Here is a 19147-nt window from a genome sequence, read left to right on the forward strand (position 1 = left end):
CGTTAACCTTATAATGACTACGCTTGCCGGAGACTTGAAACTAACACATCTAACACACGTGTGTTCGTGGTAGAAGACCTGAGTTTGAGTCTCCATATGAGCAGAATCAGGGGGAAGCAGTACTCGCTAAGCAGGCAAGCGTGAAATCGTTTACAGTGGTGCCACTGGACTCAAATCAAATCAAACTTTATTTGTCAAATGCGCCAAATACAACAGGTGTAGACTTTACCGTGAAAAGCTTACTTACAAGCCCTTAACCAACAGTGTAGTTCAAGAAGAGTTAAGAAATGGCTACAATGGCTACAATGACTCGGATCTACAGTTGCACTGGTTCAACACTTGCCTGAATTGATGCGATAACAATAAATAGGACGATATTTTAACAATGTGCACCCCAGTTTTTTATTTATTATCCTTTAATTAAACTACTACTACTAGTCATCACCATGGACCCGGACACCCCAAGCCCCTCATAATGTTGGATGCCAGTGGTGGACCCTGTGCAGGCTATAATGTCCTAGACAAATCCTGTCTTCATGTCGCACATAACAAAGAACTTGACCCAAACCTGTGCCTTTTGGAGGGAATATATTGACGGAATGCCAGTCTGCCCTTCCATAACATTTACATTTTAGTCATTTAGCAGACGCTCTTATCCAGAGCGACTTACAGTAGTGAATGCATACATTTCATTTCATGCATTTTTCATTATTTTTTTAAATATATTTTTTGTACTGGCCCCCCGTGGGAATCGAACCCATAACCCTGGCGTTGCACACACCATGCTCTACCAACTGAGCCACAGGGAAGACCATCAGGGACTCATCAATGCATAGGTCCTTGTATGGCACAAAGACCCAACCAAATGCTGATGTCAGGCTGGTAAGAACATTTCTTATTTTGTGTAATGGGTCATTTAGGTTGGCAGTAGCATCGTTGATGAAATGCAGGCATCGCAGCAGAACTAGGAAGCGGTCTTGGGGAAAAGAGGGTGGCAAGAAGGGGGTTACAAACAAGATCTGTGCTCCAGTATTTTCTTAGAGAGTTCTTCTTTACTATTCCCATGAGGACTGTCACCAGGAAGGTATACATGTGGTTGTCACTCATTTAGCAGGTTTCCCCCTCACTCCTGTCTCTCTCTTCTCCTGTAGCTCCAAGGCATAGCAATTGGTCTCCTCTACTATGTCTCCCACCAGCTACTTTTTTGAAGGTTGTACTGATTATGATGAGCTAAGCTAATTCCAGCTATTTTTGGAGCCACGTTTGTTGACAAGTAAACATCTATCAGACCAAAGATGTTATAACAAAATGAGGTGAGGGAGGGTTCACTCACAAACTTGAATGATGGGATGTGAACGATGGTAGACCATACACCCCCTTCAACATGCATACTATAAACAGACCAAACTCATCTTGTCTCCTCTTATTATCTTTGGCTGATGCGAAAAAAACTTGGCGGCGCGCACCAAGTAACCATCGTCGGATTACTTTCGATTTCTAGAAAGTGTTTTACTCAATTATTTTGATCAGTGGTGAGCTCACCCGTGATGTGATTAATTATAAATAGTAATTGCTATTAGCTAATTTATATTGTAGTCTCTGTCAGCCTGTGCTGGTTGAAAAATATGTTGATGTGGGGCGCTGTCGTCAGACAATCGCATGGTATGCCATTGCTGTAAAGCCTATTCTAAATTGGACAATGCAGTTCGATTAACTCTAATTTAAGCTTTTAAATGATATAAGATACTTGTATGTTCATGAATATTTAATATTACGATTATTCAAAAACAAGGACATTTCTAAGTGAACCCAAACTTTTAACGGTAGTGTATTTTTACACATATTTATCCCCTTTTTTGTGTGGGCACAATACTGCCTTCATACTTCCATTCATTTTTTGAAACCGGTACTGGTTACCTTCAGACGAGTCCTGTGACACATGTGGGGGTCGTAGAGCAAAATGGAGAACACCATCATGTTCCATCTCCTCTTTCCACATTGGGTTCACATTAGTTTGTAGGTCAAACCGTTTGGACACTACAAACGTTGTTATGAGAAGACCGATTTTCGGGATGTCTCAGGGTCTGACAAACACCACTCTAGCTCTGTCACCTTTCATCGCAAATGTGGAAGTGCGACATGACTTTTGCTTCCCTCCAGGCCTGAGGGCACACACTTTCTAGTAGGCTTAAATTTAAGATATGGCAAATAGGAGTGGCAATATCATCCACTATTATCCTCATTAATTTTCCATCCAATTTGTCAGACCCAGGTGGCTTGTCATTATTGATAGACAACAATAATTTTTTCACGTCTTCCACACTCACTTTACAGAATTCAAAATTACAATTCATGTCTTGGTCTTAATTTGGTCAGATATACTTGGATGTGTTATGTCAGCGTTTGTAGCTGGCATGTCATGCCTAAGTTTGATAATCTTGCCAATGAAAAAATCATTAAAGTAGTTGGCAATATCAGTCGGTTTTGTAATGAATGAGCCATCTGATTTAATGAATGATAGAGCTGAGTTTGCCTTTTTTCCCAAAATTTCATTCAAGATGCTCCAAAGCTTTTTACTATCATTCTTTATGTCATTTAACTTTGTTTCATTGTGTAGTTTCTTCTTCTTTTTATTCTGTTCAGTCACATGATTTCTCAATTTGCAGTATGTTTGCCAATCGGTTGTACAGCCAGACTTATCAAATGTTATTTGTCACATGCGCCGAATAAAACAGCTGTAGACCTTACAGTGAAATGCTTACTTACAAGCATTTAACCAACAATACTTTAAGAAGTAAAAAAATTAAGAAGTGTTGAATAAAAAGTAGAAAATAAAAGAAACAAATTATTCACAGCAGCAGTAAAATAACAATAGCGAGGCTAAATACAGGGGGTACCGGTACAGAGTCAAGGTGCGGGGGCACCGTTTAGTCAAGGTAATTGAGGTAACGTACATGTAGGTAGAGAGTGACTATGCATAGATAATAAACAGTGAGTAGCAGCAGCGTAAAAGAGGGGTCTGGGTAGCCATTTGATTAGCTGTTCAGAAGTCTTATGGCTTGGGGGTAGAAGCTGTTAAGAAGTATTTTGGACCTAGACTTGGCACTCCGATACTGCTTGCTGTGTGGTTGTAGAGTGAACAGTCCATGACTAGCGTGGCTGGAGTCTTCGACAATGTTTAGGGCCTTACTCTGACACTGCCTGGTATAGAGGTCCTGGATGGTAGCCTGGTATAGAGGTCCTGGATGTCCTGGTATAGAGGTCCTGGAGGTCCTGGATGGAACCTTGGCCCCAGTAATATACATGGCCGTATGCACTACCCTCTGTAGTGCCTTGCAGTCGGAGGCCGAGCAGTTGCCATACCAGGCAGTGATGCAACCAGTCAAGATGCTCTCGATGGTGCAGCTGTAGAACATTTTGAGAATCTGAGGACCCATGCCAAATCTTTTCAGTCTCCTGAGGAGGAATAGGCTTTGTTGTACCCTTTTCACGACTGCCTTAGTGTGTTTGGCCCATGATAGTTTGTTGGTGATGTGGACACGGAGAAACTTGAAGCTCTTAACCTGCTCCACTACAGCCCAGTCGATGAGAATGGAGGCGTGCTCAGCCCTCCTTTTCCTGTAGTCCACAATCATCTCCTTTGTCTTGATAATGTTGAGGGAAAGGTTGTTGTCCTGTGCCCACATGGCCAGGTCTCTGACCTCCTCCCTATAGGCTGTCTTATCGTTGTTGGTGATCAGGCCTGCCACTGTTGTGTCATCTGCAAACTTGATGATGGTGTTGAAGTCGTGCCTGGCCATGCAGTCATGAGTGAACAGGGAGTACAGCAGGGGACTGAGCACGCACCCTGAGGGGCCCCCGTGTTGAGGGTCAGCGTGCCGGATGTGTTGTTACCTACCCTTACCACCTGGGGGCGGTCCGTCAGGAAGTCCAGGATCCAGTTGCAGACGGAGGTGTATAGTCCCAGGGACCTTAGCTTAGTGATGAGCTTTGAGGGCACTATGTTGTTGAACTCTGAAGTGTAGCTAATGAATAACATTCTCACATAGGTGTACCTTTTATCCAGGTGGGAAAGGGCAGTGTTGAGTGCAGTAGAGATTGCATCATCTGTGGATCTGTTGGGGTGGTATGCAAATTGGAGAGGGTCTAGGGTTTCGGCGCCATTCACCAAGCATTCACCATTGACATTCCTTTTGCCTAATCCCTCTCAACCATACCATTTTTCAATTCCTCATCAAGCCACTGGGATTTAAGTTTTTACAGTAATTTTCTTAATGGGTGCATGCTTATTCGTAACTGTGATAATCAATTTCATAAATGTGTCAAGTACAACATCTGTTTGCTCCTCATTACACACCACGGACAAACAAAAATTCTTTACATCAACAACATAGGAATCAATACAAAACTTATTGTATGACCTCTTACACACTCTATAAGGCCCAGCCTTTGGAACTTTGGTTTTCCTAGATATGGCTACTTTATTGTGATCACTATATCCAATGGATCTGGATATTGCTTTCAAGCACATTTCTGCGTCAATTGTAAAGATCTGATCAATACATGTTGATGATTTCATTCCTGTACTGTTTTGTAACTACCCTGGTAGGTTGACTGATAACCTGAACCAGGTTGCAGTCACTGGTTACAGTTTGAAGCTTTTTCTTGAGTGGGCAGCTTGATGAAAGCCAGTTAACATTTAAATCACCCAGAAAATATACCTCTCTGTTGATATCACATTCATTATCAAGCATTTCACAGATCTTAACCAGATACTGACTGTTAAAACCTGTTGGGGATAGGGGGCAGTATTTGCACGGCCGGATAAAAAACGTACCCGATTTAATCTGGTTACTACTCCTGCCCAGTAACTAGAATATGCATATACTTGTTTGATTTGGATAGAAAACACCCTAAAGTTTCTAAAACTGTTTGAATGGTGTCTGTGAGTATAACAGAACTCATTTGGCAGGCCAAAACCTGAGAAGATTCCAAACAGGAAGCGCCCTCTCTGACCATTTCTTGGCCTTCTTTGTTATCTCTATCCAAAACAAAGGATCTCTGCTGTAATGTAACATTTTCTACGGCTCCCATAGGCTCTCAGAAGGCGCCAGAATGTTGAATGATGACTCTCCAGTCTCTGGCTGAAAAACAGTAGCGCATTTGGTAAGTGGTCGATCTGAGAACAATGAGACGGGTGTGCGCGTGCACGTGAAGAGTCCATTTTACTTTCTCTGTCTTTGAACGAAAACAACTACTCCCGGTCGGAATATTATCGCTTTTTTATGAGAAAAATCGCATAAAAATTGATTTTAAACAGCGTTTGACATGCTTCGAAGTACGGTAGAATATTTTGAATTTTTTTGTCACAAAACGCGCCGGGCGCGTCACCCTTCTTTACCCTTCGGATAGTGTCTTGAACGCACGAACAAAACGCCGCTATTTGGATATAACTATGGATTATTTGGAACCAAACCAACATTTGTTGTTTAAGTAAAAGTCCTGGGAGTGCATTCTGACGAAGAACAGCAAAGGTAATCCAATTTTTCTTATAGTAAATCTGAGTTTGGTGAATACCAAACTTGGTGGGTGTCAAAATAGCTAGCCTGTGATGGCCGGGCTATCTACTCAGAATATTGCAAAATGTGCTTTCACCGAAAAGCTATTTTGAAATCGGCACCGCGATTGCATAAAGGAGTTCTGTATCTATAATTCTTAAAATAATTGTTATGTTTTTTGTGAACGTGTGACATTATATGCTAGCTTGAAAAATGGGTGTCTGATTATTTCTGGCTGGGTACTCTGCTGACATAATCTAATGTTGACTAGGGTGGGAAGCAAACGTCCCACCTAGCCCAGAGAGGTTAACACTTGGTGGTCTATTGCAGCTTCCCACAAGAATGGGCTTGAGGTGAGACAGATGAACCTGTAGCCATATTACTTCAACAGTATTTAACCTCTATGGGCTAGGTGGGACGCTTGGAAATCGTCCCACCTACTCAACAGCCAGTTGAATCCTGTGGCGCGTTATTCAAATACCTTAGATATGCTATTACTTCAATTTTTAAAAAATATGACTATTTTACACCATTTTAAAGATAAGACTCTCGTTAATCTAACCACACTGTCCGATTTCAAAAAGGCTTTACAACGAAAGCAAAACATTAGATTATGTCAGCAGAGTACCCAGCCAGAAATAATCAGACACCCATTTTTCAAGCTAGCATATAATGTCACATAAACCCAAACCACAGCTAAATGTAGCACTAACCTTTACGGATCTTCATCAGATGACAACCCTAGGACATTATGTTATACAATACATGCATGTTTTGTTCAATCAAGTTCATATTTATATCAAAAACCAGCTTTTTACATTAGCATGTGACTAGCATTCCCACCGAACACTGCCGGTGAATTTACTAAATTACTCACGATAAACGTTCACAAAAAGCATAACAATTATTTTAAGAATTATAGATTCAGAACTCCTCTATGCACTCGATATGCCGATTTTAAAATAGCTTTTCGGTGAAAGCACATTTTGCAATATTCTCAGTAGATAGCCCGGCATCACAGGGCTAGCTATTTAGACACCCAGCAAGTTTAGCACTCATCAAAGTCAGATTTACTATAAGAAAAATGTTATTACCTTTGTTGTCTTCGTCAGAATGCACTCCCAGGACTTCTACTTCAATAACAAATGTTGGTTTGGTCCAAAATAATCCATCGTTATATCCAAACAGCGGCGTTTTGTTCGTGCGTTCTAGACACTATCCTAAAGGGTAAATAAGGGTGCCGAGCATGGCGCAATTCGTGACAAAACAATTCTAAATATTCCATTACCGTACTTCGAAGCATGTCAACCGCTGTTTAAAATCAATTTTTATGCCATTTTTCTCATAAAAAAGCGATAATATTCTGACCGGGAATCTGCTTCTAGGTAAACAGACAAAGGAAAAGAAAGCATTCGGTCGAAGCGGGCACGCGCCTAAGCCCATAGTACTCTGAGTGGCCACTTGCCAGAAGCGATAAAGTGTTTCAGCCAGAGCCTGCCTCGATATCGTTCAGCTTTTTCCCGGGCTCTGAGACCCTATGGAAGCCGTAGGAAGTGTCACGTTATTGCACAGATCCTGAGTCTTCAATAAAAAGAGCCAAGATGAAACACTACTTCTCAGACAGGCCACTTCCTGCTTGAAATCTTCTCAGGTTTTGGCCTGCCATATGAGTTCTGTTATACTCACAGACACCATTCAAACAGTTTTAGAAACTTTAGGGTGTTTTCTATCCAAAGCCAATAATTATATGCATATTCTAGTTACTGGGCAGGAGTAGTAACCAGATTAAATCGGGTACGTTTTTTTATCCAGCCGTGTCAATACTGCCCCCTAGCCCTAACAGGTTAACAAGAGATCCTCTCTAATCTTCACAGGAATGTGGTTCTGAATATAAACAGCAACACCTCCACCATTGGCATTTCTGTCTTTTCTGTATAAATGACATAACGCTGTATTGCTACCACTGTATTATCAAAGGTATTGTCTAAGTGAGTTTCAGAGATCAGAGATCAGTCAGAATATGAACGTCATCTGTTATTCGCAAGTTATACATTTAATGAACCTTGTTTCTTAAGCGACATATGTTAACGTGGGCTATTTTGAGAACTTTTCCTGGATGTTTGGTTGTTTTCATTGCTTTGCTGGGAAGCTTAGCAAAATTAGATATTCTCATGTTAGTGCAGGGTGAGCTGCACACAGTGGACTTCCTACTAGGGCACACCACCTCAGTGCTAACAGCATAAATCTGGATGATTTCTGCATACAATAACTGTAAGATCAGCAGAGGCATAGAGGGCTATTAGAGGGACATACATTAGGTTACTTACATTGTGTCTACCAATGCCCCTGGTATAACGTACATTTGCTAAAGTATTATGATGGCTCAATGACACAATGGTAGGCATTTGACTGAGCTGGGCTTGGGTGGACAGACCAGTTCATCACTGGGGGTGAGTTCCCAGTCATCTGGACTATCTGCAGTGCCTCTATGCACATTCACATGACTTGTGTGATTGATAAGTAATCGCTGCTTACAGAGAGATGTTTCTGTCACTCTCAGTATATGCTGAGGCCCCTACCAAGGGCCTCTAGGGCCTCTTACAGTATGGATGGACAATTACGCCTGCTATCCCCACCCTCCCCAAAAGAGTTTGAGCTATACACTCCCTGGTCAAATGTTTTGGATCACCTACTTATTCAAGGGTTTTTCTTCATTTTTACTGTTTTCTACATTGTAGAATAATAGTGAAGAAATCAAAACTATGAAATAACACATATGGAATCATGTAGTAGCCAAACAATTGTTAAGCAAATCAAAATATATTTTATATTTGAGATTCTTCAAATAGCCACCCTTTGCGTTGATGACAGCTTAGCACACACTATCTATATTAGTAAAAAAACAGCTAGTGCACGAAATCTAAGGAAGTCTCAAGGTTTTGCTTGCCTAAGGTAGAGTATCTCATGATAAGCTGTAGACCACACTATTTACCAAGAGAGTTTATCTATATTCTTCGTAGCTGTCTATTTACAACCACAAACCGATGCTGGCACTAAGACTGCACTCAATGAGCTGTATACGGCCATAAGCAAACAGGAAAACGCTCATCCAGAGGCAGGGCTCCAAGTGGCCGGGAACTTTAATGCAGGGAAACTTAAATCCGTTTTACCTCATTTCTACCAGTATGTTAAAAGTGCAACCAGAGGTAAAAAAAAAAAACTCGAGACCACATTTACTCCACACACTGAGAACCGTACAAAGCTCTCCCTCGGCCTCCATTTGGCAAATCTGACCATAATTCTATCCTCCTGATTCCTGCTTACAAGCAAAAACTAAAGCAGGAAGCACCAGTAACTCGGTCAATAAGAAAGTAGGCAGATGAAGCAGATGCTAAGCTACAGGAATGTTCTGCTAGCACAGACCGTAATATACTGCTCAAAAAAATAAAGGGAACACTAAAATAACACATCCTAGATCTGAATGAATGAAATAATCTTATTAAATACTTTTTTATTTACATAGTTGAATGTGCTGGCAACAATATCACACAAAAATAATCAATGGAAATCCAATTATCAACCCATGGAGGTCTGGATTTGGAGTCACACTCAAAATGAAAGTGGAAAACCACACTACAGGCTGATCCAACTTTGATGTAATGTCCTTAAAACAAGTCAAAATGAGGCTCAGTAGTGTGTGTGGCCTCCACGTGCCTGTATGACCTCCCTACAACGTCTGGGCATGCTCCTGATGAGGTGGCGGATGGTCTCCTGAGGGATCTCCTCCCAGACCTGGACTAAAGCATCCGCCAACTCCTGGACAGTCTGTGGTGCAACGTGGTGTTGGTGGATGGAGCGAGACATGATGTCCCAGATGTGCTCAATTGGATTCAGGTCTGGGGAACGGGCGGGCCAGTCCATAGCATCAATGCCTTCCTCTTGCAGGAACTGCTGACACACTCCAGCCACATGAGGTCTAGCATTGTCTTGCATTAGGAGGAACCCAGGGCCAACCGCACCAGCATATGGTCTCACAAGAGGTCTGAGGATCTCATCTTGGTACCTAATGGCAGTCAGGCTACCTCTGGCGAGCACATAGAGGGCTGTGCGGCCCCCCAAAGAAATGCCACCCCACACCATGACTGACCCACCGCCAAACCAGTCATGCTGGAGGATGTTGCAGGCAGCAGAACGTTCTCCACGGCGTCTCCAGACTCTGTCACGTGCTCAGTGTGAACCTGCTTTCATCTGTGAAGAGCACAGGGCGCCAGTGGCGAATGTGCCAATCTTGGTGTTCTCTGGCAAATGCCAAACGTCCTGCACGGTGTTGGGCTGTAAGCACAACCCCCACCTGTGGACGTCGGGCCCTCATACCATCCTCATGGAGTCTGTTTCTGACCGTTTGAGCAGACACATGCACATTTGTGGCCTGCTGGAGGTCATTTTGCAGGGCTCTGGCAGTGCTCCTCCTGCTCTTCCTTGCACAAAGGCGGAGGTAGCGGTCCTGCTGCTGGGTTGTTGCCCTCCTACGGCCTCCTCCACGTCTCCTGATGTACTGGCCTGTCTCCTGGTAGCGCCTCCATGCTCTGGACACTACGCTGACAGACACAGCAAACCTTCTTGCCACAGCTCGCATTGATGTGCCATCCTGGATGAGCTGCACTACCTGAGCCACTTGTGTGGGTTGTAGACTCCGTCTCATGCTACCACTAGAGTGAAAGCACCGCCAGCATTTAAAAGTGACCAAAACATCAGCCAGGAAGCATAGGAACTGAGAAGTGGTCTGTGGTCTGTGGTCCCCACCTGCAGAACCACTCCTTTATTGGGGGTGTCTTGCTAATTGCCTATAATTTCCACCTGTTGTCTATTCCATTTGCACAACAGCATGTGAAATTTATTGTCAATCAGTGTTGCTTCCTAAGTGGACAGTTTGATTTCACAGAAGTTTGATTGACTTGGAGTTACATTGTGTTGTTTAAGTGTTCCCTTTATTTTTTTGAGCAGTGTATATTCCGGGATTCTTCCAATGGCATTGAGGAGTACACCACATCAGTCACTGGTTTCATCAATAAGTGCATCGATGACGTCATCCCCACAGTGATCGTATGTACATACCCCATTGTCAGTAAATGCTAGGAGTGGTGGTAGGAGTCAGGCGCAGAGAGCAGAGCTAAGGAGATAATGTGTTTATTCCTTAACACAACAAAAACGGTCGACGCCAACACAACCGGCGTGAAAATGCGAGGTGCCCAAAAACAACAGGCGCACAGCACGCACATAAAACAACACTATACGATCGCCAGCACATCCAATAACAAACACACTGACGCAAATAATCCCGCACAAACCTGGGCGGGCTAAACAGGCTAAATAACCATAAATCAAGAGAACCAAATGGGGAACAGGTGCAAACAATAAGACATACCAAACGAAAAGGAAAAAGGGATCAGCGGCGGCTAGTAGGCCGGTGACGACGACCGCCGAGCGCCGCCCGAGCAGGCAGGGGAGTCACCTTCGGTGGAATTCGTGACACCCAACCAGAAACCACGGATTACAAACAACATCCACACTGAGCTAAAGGGTAGAGCTGCCGCTTTCAAGGAGCGGGACTCATGATGCAATCTGTATTGCAATCAACACTGCCCTTTTCCCCACCTGAACAAAAGGAACACCTATGTGAGAATGTATTCATTGAATACAGCTCAGTGTTCAACACCATAGTGCCCTCAAAGCTCATCACTAAGCTAAGGACCCTGAGACTAAACACCTCCCTCTGCAACTGTATCCTGGACTTCCTGTCGGGCCGCCCCCAGGTGGTAAGGGTAGGGAACAACACATCTGCCACGCTGATCCTCAACACGGGGGCCCCTCAGGGGTGCGTGCTCAGTCCCCTCCTGTACTCCCCATTCACTCGTGACTGCATGGCCAGGCACGACTCCAACACCATCATCAAGTTTGCCGATGACACAACAGTGGTAGGCCTGATCACCGACAATGATGAGACAGCCTATAGGGAGGAGGTCAGAGACCTGGCCGTGTGGTGCCAGGACAACAACCTCTACCTCAACGTAGTTAAGACAAAGGAGATGATTGTGGACTACAGGAAAAGGAGGACTGAGCATGCTCTCATTCTCATCGACTGGACTGTAGTGGAGAAGGTTGAGAGCTTCAAGTTCCTTGGTGTCCACATCACCAACAAACTATCATGGTCCAAACACACTAAGACAGTCATGAAGAGGGCACAACAAATTCCCCCTTAGGAGACTGAAAATATTCGGCATGGGTCCTCAGACCCTCAAAAGGTTCTACAGCTGCACCATCGAGGGCATCCTGACTGGTTGCGTCACTGCCTGGTATGGCAACTGCTCGGCCTCCGACCGCAAGGTACTACAGAGAGTAGTGCGTACAGCCCAGTACATTACTGGGGCCAAGCTTCCTGCCACCCTGGACCTTCATACCAGGTGGTGTCAAAGGAATGCCCTAAAAATTGTCAAAGACTCCAGCCACCCTAGTTATAGACTGTTCTCTTTGCTACCACACGGCAAGCGGTACCGGAATGCCAAGTCTAGGTCCAAAAGGCTTAACAGCTTCTACCCCCAAGCCATAAGACTCCTGAACAGCTAATCCAAGGACTACCCAGACTTTTCTTTTACACTGCTATTACTCTCTGTTTATTATCTATGCATAGTCACTTTAACTCTACCTACATGTACATATTACCTCAATTACCTTGACTAACCGGTGCCTTAGCACATTGACTCTGTACCAGTACCCCTGGCTTGTATATAGCCTCGCTATTGTTATTTTACTGCTGCTGTTTAATTCTTTGTAATTAATTATTTTCTCTTTTTTACTTAACATTTATTTTTCTTAACTTCTTAAAGCATTGTTGGTTGAGGGGTTGTAAGTAAGCATTTCACTGTAAGGTCTACACCTGTTGTATTTGGTGCATGTGACAGATAAAATTTTATTTGATTTGTTAGATTTTTTTGGTGTGATAATTTTGCCGTGTGTGAGTAGTGTAGAATGAATGCAATCAAGATATACTGACAGAGATACTATAGCATTACTAGAGGTTTCTTTAGTTATAAATACAATGGTAACTCCAGTCTGTGAAAGTGGTGATTGCGAATGTGTTTTACTGAAAATTGACCCATAATCCCAGATTATATTCTCAGGAACAGTGTTGTTCCTTCACAAACAGAGCTTTTCTGAGTACTGGTCTTGTTGGATCATGAGTATTTACAGTGCATGACTCATTCCTCATAGCTGATCAGTGTATTGAATACAGAGAAAACACCTTAACTTCAAGTGCATTGAGTCATAATGAATCCATTGTGCATCTCTGTGAATAGTCTCAAACTGTCTCTCTTGACCTCTCCCCTCCCGAGGCCCAGCGGCATATCACTGACCTGTACGAGGACCTCAGAGATGGATACAACCTCATCTCCCTGCTGGAGGTGCTCTCTGGAGAGACACTGGTGAGTCCCTATGACCTTTGCACTCTGACTGGAAGGAGAAGGACCTCTGCTTCTGCTACAACCTATCCAACCTTCCTTCCCAACCTCTCCTTTCCTTCTGTCCCTTTTCCCCATCCTACTTTTCAGTCCATTATACTATATATGTTTTTATCTGTCATGATGCTGTAAACTCAGCAAAAAAAGAAACTTCTCACTGTCAACTACGTTTATTTCAGCAAACTTAACATGTGTAAATATTTGTATGAACATAACAAGATTCAACAACTGAGACAAACTGAACAAGGTCCACAGAAATGGGATAATATGTCCCTGAACAAAGGGTGGGTCAAAATCAAAAGTAACAGTCAGTATCTGTTGTGGCCACCAGTTGCATTAAGTACTGCAGTGCATCTCCTCCTCATGGACTGCACCAGATTTGAAACTTCTTGCTGTGAGATGTTACCCCACTCTTCCACCAAGGCACCTGCAAGTTCCCAGACATTTCTGAGGGAATGGCCCTAGCCCTCACCCTCCGATCCAATAGGTCCCAGACGTGCTCAATGGGATTGAGATCCATGCTCTTCTCTGACCATGGCAGAACACTGACATTCCTGTCTTGCAGGAAATCACGCACAGAACGAGCAGTATGGCTGGTGGCATTGTCGTGCTGGAGGGTCATGTCAGGATGAGCCTGCAGGAAGGGGGATGATGGAGGAGGATGTCTTCCCTGTAACGCACAGCGTTGAGATTGCCTGCAAAATGACTACAAGCTCAGTCCGATGATGCTGTGACACACCGCCCCAGCTCATGATGGACCCTCCACCTCCAAATCGAACCTGCTCCAGAGTACAGGCCTCGGTGTAACACTCATTCCTTCGATGATAAACGCGAATTCCACCATCACCCCTGGTGAGACAAAACCGCGACTCGGCAGTGAAGAGCACTTTTTGCCAGTCCTGTCTGGTCCAGCGACGGTGGGGTGTGCCCATAGGCGACGTTGTTGCCGGTGATGTCTGGTTAGGACCTGCCTTACAACAGGCCTACAAGCCCTCAGTTCAGCCTCTCTCAGCCTATTGCGGACAGTCTGAGCACTGCTGGAGGGATTGTGCGTTCCTGGTGTAACAACGGGCAGTTGTTGTTGCCATCCTGTACCTGTCCCGCAGGTGTGACGTTCGGATGTACCGATCCTGTGCAGGTGTTGTTACACGTGGTCTGCCACTGCGAGGACGATCAGCTGTCCATCCTGTCTCCCTGTAGCGCTGTCTTAGGCGTCTCACAGTACGGACATTGCAATTTATTGCCCTGGCCACATCCTGCAGTCCTCATGCCTACTTGCAGCATGCCTAAGGCACGTTCACACAGATGAGCAGGGACCCTGGGCATCTTTCTTTTGGTATTTCTCAGAGTCAGTAGAAAGGCCTATTTAGTGTCCTAATTGCCTACCGTCTGTAAGCTGTTAGTGTCTTAACGACCATTCCACAGGTGCGTGTTCATTAAATGTTTATGGTTCATCGACCAAGCATGGGAAACAGTGTTTAAACTGTTTAGGATAGGGGGCAGTATTTTCACGGCCGGATAAAAAACATACCCGATTTAATCTGGTTATTACTCCTGCCCAGAAACTAGAATATGCATATAATTAGTAGATGTGGATAGAAAACACCCTAAAGTTTCTAAAACTGTTTGAATGGTGTCTGTGAGTATAACAGAACTCATTTGGCAGGCCAAAACCTGAGAAGATTCCATACAGGAAGCGCCCTCTCTGACCATTTCTTGTCCTTCTATAGCCTCTTTATGGAAAATAGAGGATCTCTGCTGTAACGTGACATTTTCTAAGGCTCCCATAGGCTCTCAGAAGGCGCCAGAACGGGGAATGATGACTCTGCAGTCCCTGGGCGAAAAACAGTAGGGGTTTTGGAAAGTGGTCGCTCTGAGAACAATGACACGCGGTGCCTGTGCATGTGAAGACACCATTTTCTATTTTCAGTCTTTGAACGAAAACAAGGTCTCCCGGTCAGAATATTATCGCTATTTTACGAGAAAAATCGCATAAAAATTGATTTTAAACAGCGTTTGACATGCTTCGAAGTACGGTAATGGAATATTTTGCATTTTTTTATCACGATATGCGCCGGCTGTCACCCTTCGGATAGTGTCTTGAACGCAAGAAAAAAACGCAGCTATTTGGATATAACTATGGATTATTTGGAACCAAGACAACATTGGGTGTTGAAGTAGAAGTCCTGGGAGTGCATTCTGACGAAGAACAGCAAAGGTAATCCAATTTTTCTTATAGTAAATCTGAGTTTGGTGAGTGCCAAACTTGGTGGGTGTCAAAATAGCTAGCCATGATGGCAGGGCTATCTACTCAGAATATTGCAAAATGTGCTTTCACCAAAAAGCTATTTTAAAATCGGACACCGCGATTGCATAAAGGAGTTCTGTATCTATAATTCTTAAAATAATTGTTATGTTTTTTGTGAACGTTTATCGTGAGTAATTTAGTAAATTCACCGGAAGTTTTCGGTAGGTATGCTAGTTCTGAACGTCACATGCTAATGTAAAAAGCTGGGTTTTGATATAAATATTAACTTGATTGAACAAAACATGCATGTATTGTATAACATAATGTCCTAGGAGTGTCATCTGATGAAGATCATCAAAGGTTAGTGCTGCATTTAGCTGTGGTTTTGGTTTTTGTGACATTATATGCTAGCTTGAAAAATGGGTGTGTGATTATTTCTGGCTGGGTACTCTGCTGACATAATCTAATGTTTTGCTTTTGTTGTAAAGCCTTTTTTAAATCGGACAATGTGGTTAGATAAAGGAGAGTCTTGTCTTTAAAATGGTGTAAAATAGTCATATGTTTGAAAAATTGAAGTTTTTGGATTTTTGAGGAGTTTGTAATTCACGCCACGCTCTATCATTGGATATTGGCGAGGCGTTCCGCTAGTGGCACATCTAGATTTAAACCCTTTACAATGAAGATGTGTGAAGTTATTTGGATTTTTACAAATTATCTTTGAAAGACAGGGTCCTGAAAAAGGGAAGTTCTTTTTTTGCTGAGTTTATAAAGAAACATGATTATGCATTATATATTTTGTAATCTTTCCTATACTTGACGTCACATGTAATACACAACCTAGGCTGGTAGATTTTTTTTTTACTACCTTATTGCATGTGTTAAAACCTGCAGAGATACAGTATGTGGTCCACGAACAATACACTACATGTTTAAGAATTCCTCACGATTTGACTTAACCTATACATAGTACTGATTTGAAGCTGTTTTTGGAAATAATATCTCAGCATTAATTTAACACTTATTTCATAATTTTCTTTTCTTTCTATGACGCTCGCTCTTTCTCTTTCTCTCTCTCTCTCACTCTCTATTTCTCTGCCTTTGCACTTGTTTGACCCCTGTTTTTCCTTTTCAAATTCCTGTCTTGCCCTGACCTTTGCCCCCTTTGCCTTTGCCTCTTCTCTTGTGATGATCTTGCTGTGGTAGCCGAGGGAGCGTGACGTTGTCAGGAACTCGCGCTTGGTGAGTGGGCCTGGACTGTGTAGTGCCTCCTCAGGCGTGGCATGTGTCACTCCCCCAGGTGGCTGTCGGGTTGTGCATGTTGATGTCACCTTCTTTCTTGCCCTCTCTGTGTATGCAACGTTGTCCTTTTCCATGTGTCGACGAGCTTGTAGAGACTAGGGCTATGTCCCAAGTGACGCCCTATTCCCTACATACAGTGCATTCGGAAAGTATTCAGACCCCTTGATGTTTTCCACATGTTGTTATGTTACAGCCTTATTCTAAAATTGATTACATTGTTTTATCCCCCTCATAAATCTACACACAGTACCCCATAATGACAAAGCAAAAACAGGTTTTTAGACATTTTTGCTAATTTAATAAAAAATACATGAAATATCACATTTACATAAGTATTCAGACCCTTTACTCAGTACTTTGTTGAAGCACCTTTAGCAGCGATTACAGCCTCGAGTCTTCTTGGGTATGACGCTACAAGCTTGGCACACATGTATTTGGGGAGTTTCTCCCATTTTTCTCTGCAGATTCTCTCAACCTCTGTCAGGTTGGATGGGGAGCATTGTTGCACAGCTATTTTCAGGTATCTCCAGAGATGTTAGATCAGGTTCAAGTTCGGGCTCTGGCTGGGCCACTCAAGGACATTTTGAGACTTGTCCCGAAGCCACTCCTGTGTTGTCTTGGCTGTGTGCTTAGGTTTGTTGTCCTGTTGGAAGGTGAACTTTCACCCCAGTCTGAGGTCCTGAGCGCTTTGGAGCAGGTTTTCATGAAGGATCTCTCTGTACTTTGCTCCGTTCATCTTTCCCTCGATCCTGGCTAGTCTCCCAGGCCCTGCTGCTAAAAAAACAGCATGATGCTGTCACCACCATCCTTCACCATAAGGATGGTGCCAGGTTTCCTCCAGACGTGACACTTGGCATTCAGGCCAAAGAGTTGAATCTTGGTTTCATCAGATCAGAGAATCTTGTTTCTCATGGTCTGAGAGTCCTTTAGTTGCCACTTGGCAAACTCCAAGTGGACTGTCATGTGCCTTTTACAGTGGAGTGGCTTCCTTCTGGCCACTCTACCATAAAGGCCTGATTGGTGGAGTGCTGTAGAGATGGTTGTCCTTCTGGAAGGTTCTCCCATCTCCACAGAGGAACTCTGGAGCTCTGTTAGAGTGACCATCGCCCTTCTCCCCCGATTACTCAATTTTGCCAGGCAGCCAGCTCTAGGAAGAGTCTTGGTGATTCCAAACTACTTCCATTTAAGAATGATGCAGGCCACTGTATTCTTGGGGACCTTCAAAGATGCACAAATGTTCTGGTACCTTTCCCCAGATCTGTGCCTTGACACAATAATGACTCGGAGCTCTACGGACAATTCCTTCGACCTCATGGCTTGTTTTTCGCTCAGACATGCACAATCAAGTTGTGCGAAACATCTCAAGGATGATCAATGGAAACAGGATGCACCTGAGATAAATGTTGAGTCTCATAGCAAAGTGTCTGAATACTTATGGAAATAAGGTATTTCTGTTACATATTTTAAAATGTTTGTAAAAGCTGGGGCCTCCCAAGTGGCTCAGTGGTCTAAGGCTCTGCATCCAGTGCTAGCTGTGCCAGTAGAGATTCTGGGTTGGAGTCCAGGCTCTGTCGCAGCCGGCCACGACCGGGAGACTCATGGGACAGTGCACAATTGGCCCAGCGTCGTCCGGGTTAGGGGAGGGTTTGGCCGGCAGGGATGTCCTTGTCCCATCACGCATTAGTGACTTCTGTGGCGGGCCGGGCGCAGTGCAAGCTGACACGGTCGCCAGGTGTACGGTGTTTCCTCCGACACGTTGGTGTGGCTGGCTTCCGGGTTAAGTGGACATTGTGTCAAGAAGCAGTGCAGGTTGGTTGGGTTGTGTTTTGGAGGATGCACAGCTCTTGACATTTGCCTCTCCAGAGTCCGTACGGGAGTTGCAGCGATGAAACAAGACTGTAACTACCAATTGGATACCACGAAATTGGTGAGAAAAAGGGGTAAAAAAAAGTACAACTATTTTCGCTTTGTCATTATGTGGTATTGTGTGTAGATTGATGAGGATTTTTATTTATTTAAGCCCTTTTAGAATAAGGCTGTAACATAACAAAATGTGGAAAATGTCAAGGGTTCTGAATACTTTCCGAATGCACTATATTTAACCAGAGCCCTATGGGCCCTGGTCAAAAGTTGTACACTATGTAGGGAACAGGGTGCCATTTTGGATGGAACACAGAAACCCAAATCTGCAAGAAGAAACCCAACCCAACTCTGCAAGAAGGTTGAGCTGAGCGTCATTGAGTAGGGAATGAAGATATAAGATTATCCTTTTTGTGTTGGATTTGGGGATATTGTGTGGTAAATGACTGGTTGTCCCTAGTCATTGTGCTGTGATAAGCTATGTGGGTGAAGTAGGTTTCTTGGTTACTTATTTAAGTGATAATGCCTGAGAAGTTGGTGTTTGTAGGATATATTGGCACGGGTGTCGTTAGGCCTGAGACAAGTCAGTATATCCTCCAAACACCGGCTTCGAAGGCATTATCACTTGTAAACAACTGGTTACCAACATGTTCATGATGATTGAC

General features: G+C 43.7%; 1 protein-coding gene across 4 annotated transcripts in view; it reads left to right on the forward strand.

The window, feature by feature from the left end:
- LOC106569778 (plectin) overlaps nucleotides 1–19147 on the forward strand; it is a 225313-nt gene that overhangs the window by 154666 nt on the left and 51500 nt on the right. For 2 of the 4 annotated variants that reach the window (XM_082961060.1, XM_045694589.2), the window contains one exon: nucleotides 12950–13039. In XM_082961060.1, the coding sequence (XP_082817186.1) occupies nucleotides 12950–13039 (90 nt within the window). Of the gene's footprint in view, nucleotides 1–12949; nucleotides 13040–16521; nucleotides 16563–19147 lie in introns of those variants that run through there. The other 2 variants (XM_082961061.1, XM_045694588.2) reach the window with 2 other exon arrangements.

This window comes from Salmo salar, chromosome 14 (genome assembly GCF_965601325.2).
Source record: "Salmo salar chromosome 14, fSalSal1, whole genome shotgun sequence".
NCBI classification, from domain to species: Eukaryota; Metazoa; Chordata; class Actinopteri; order Salmoniformes; family Salmonidae; genus Salmo; species Salmo salar.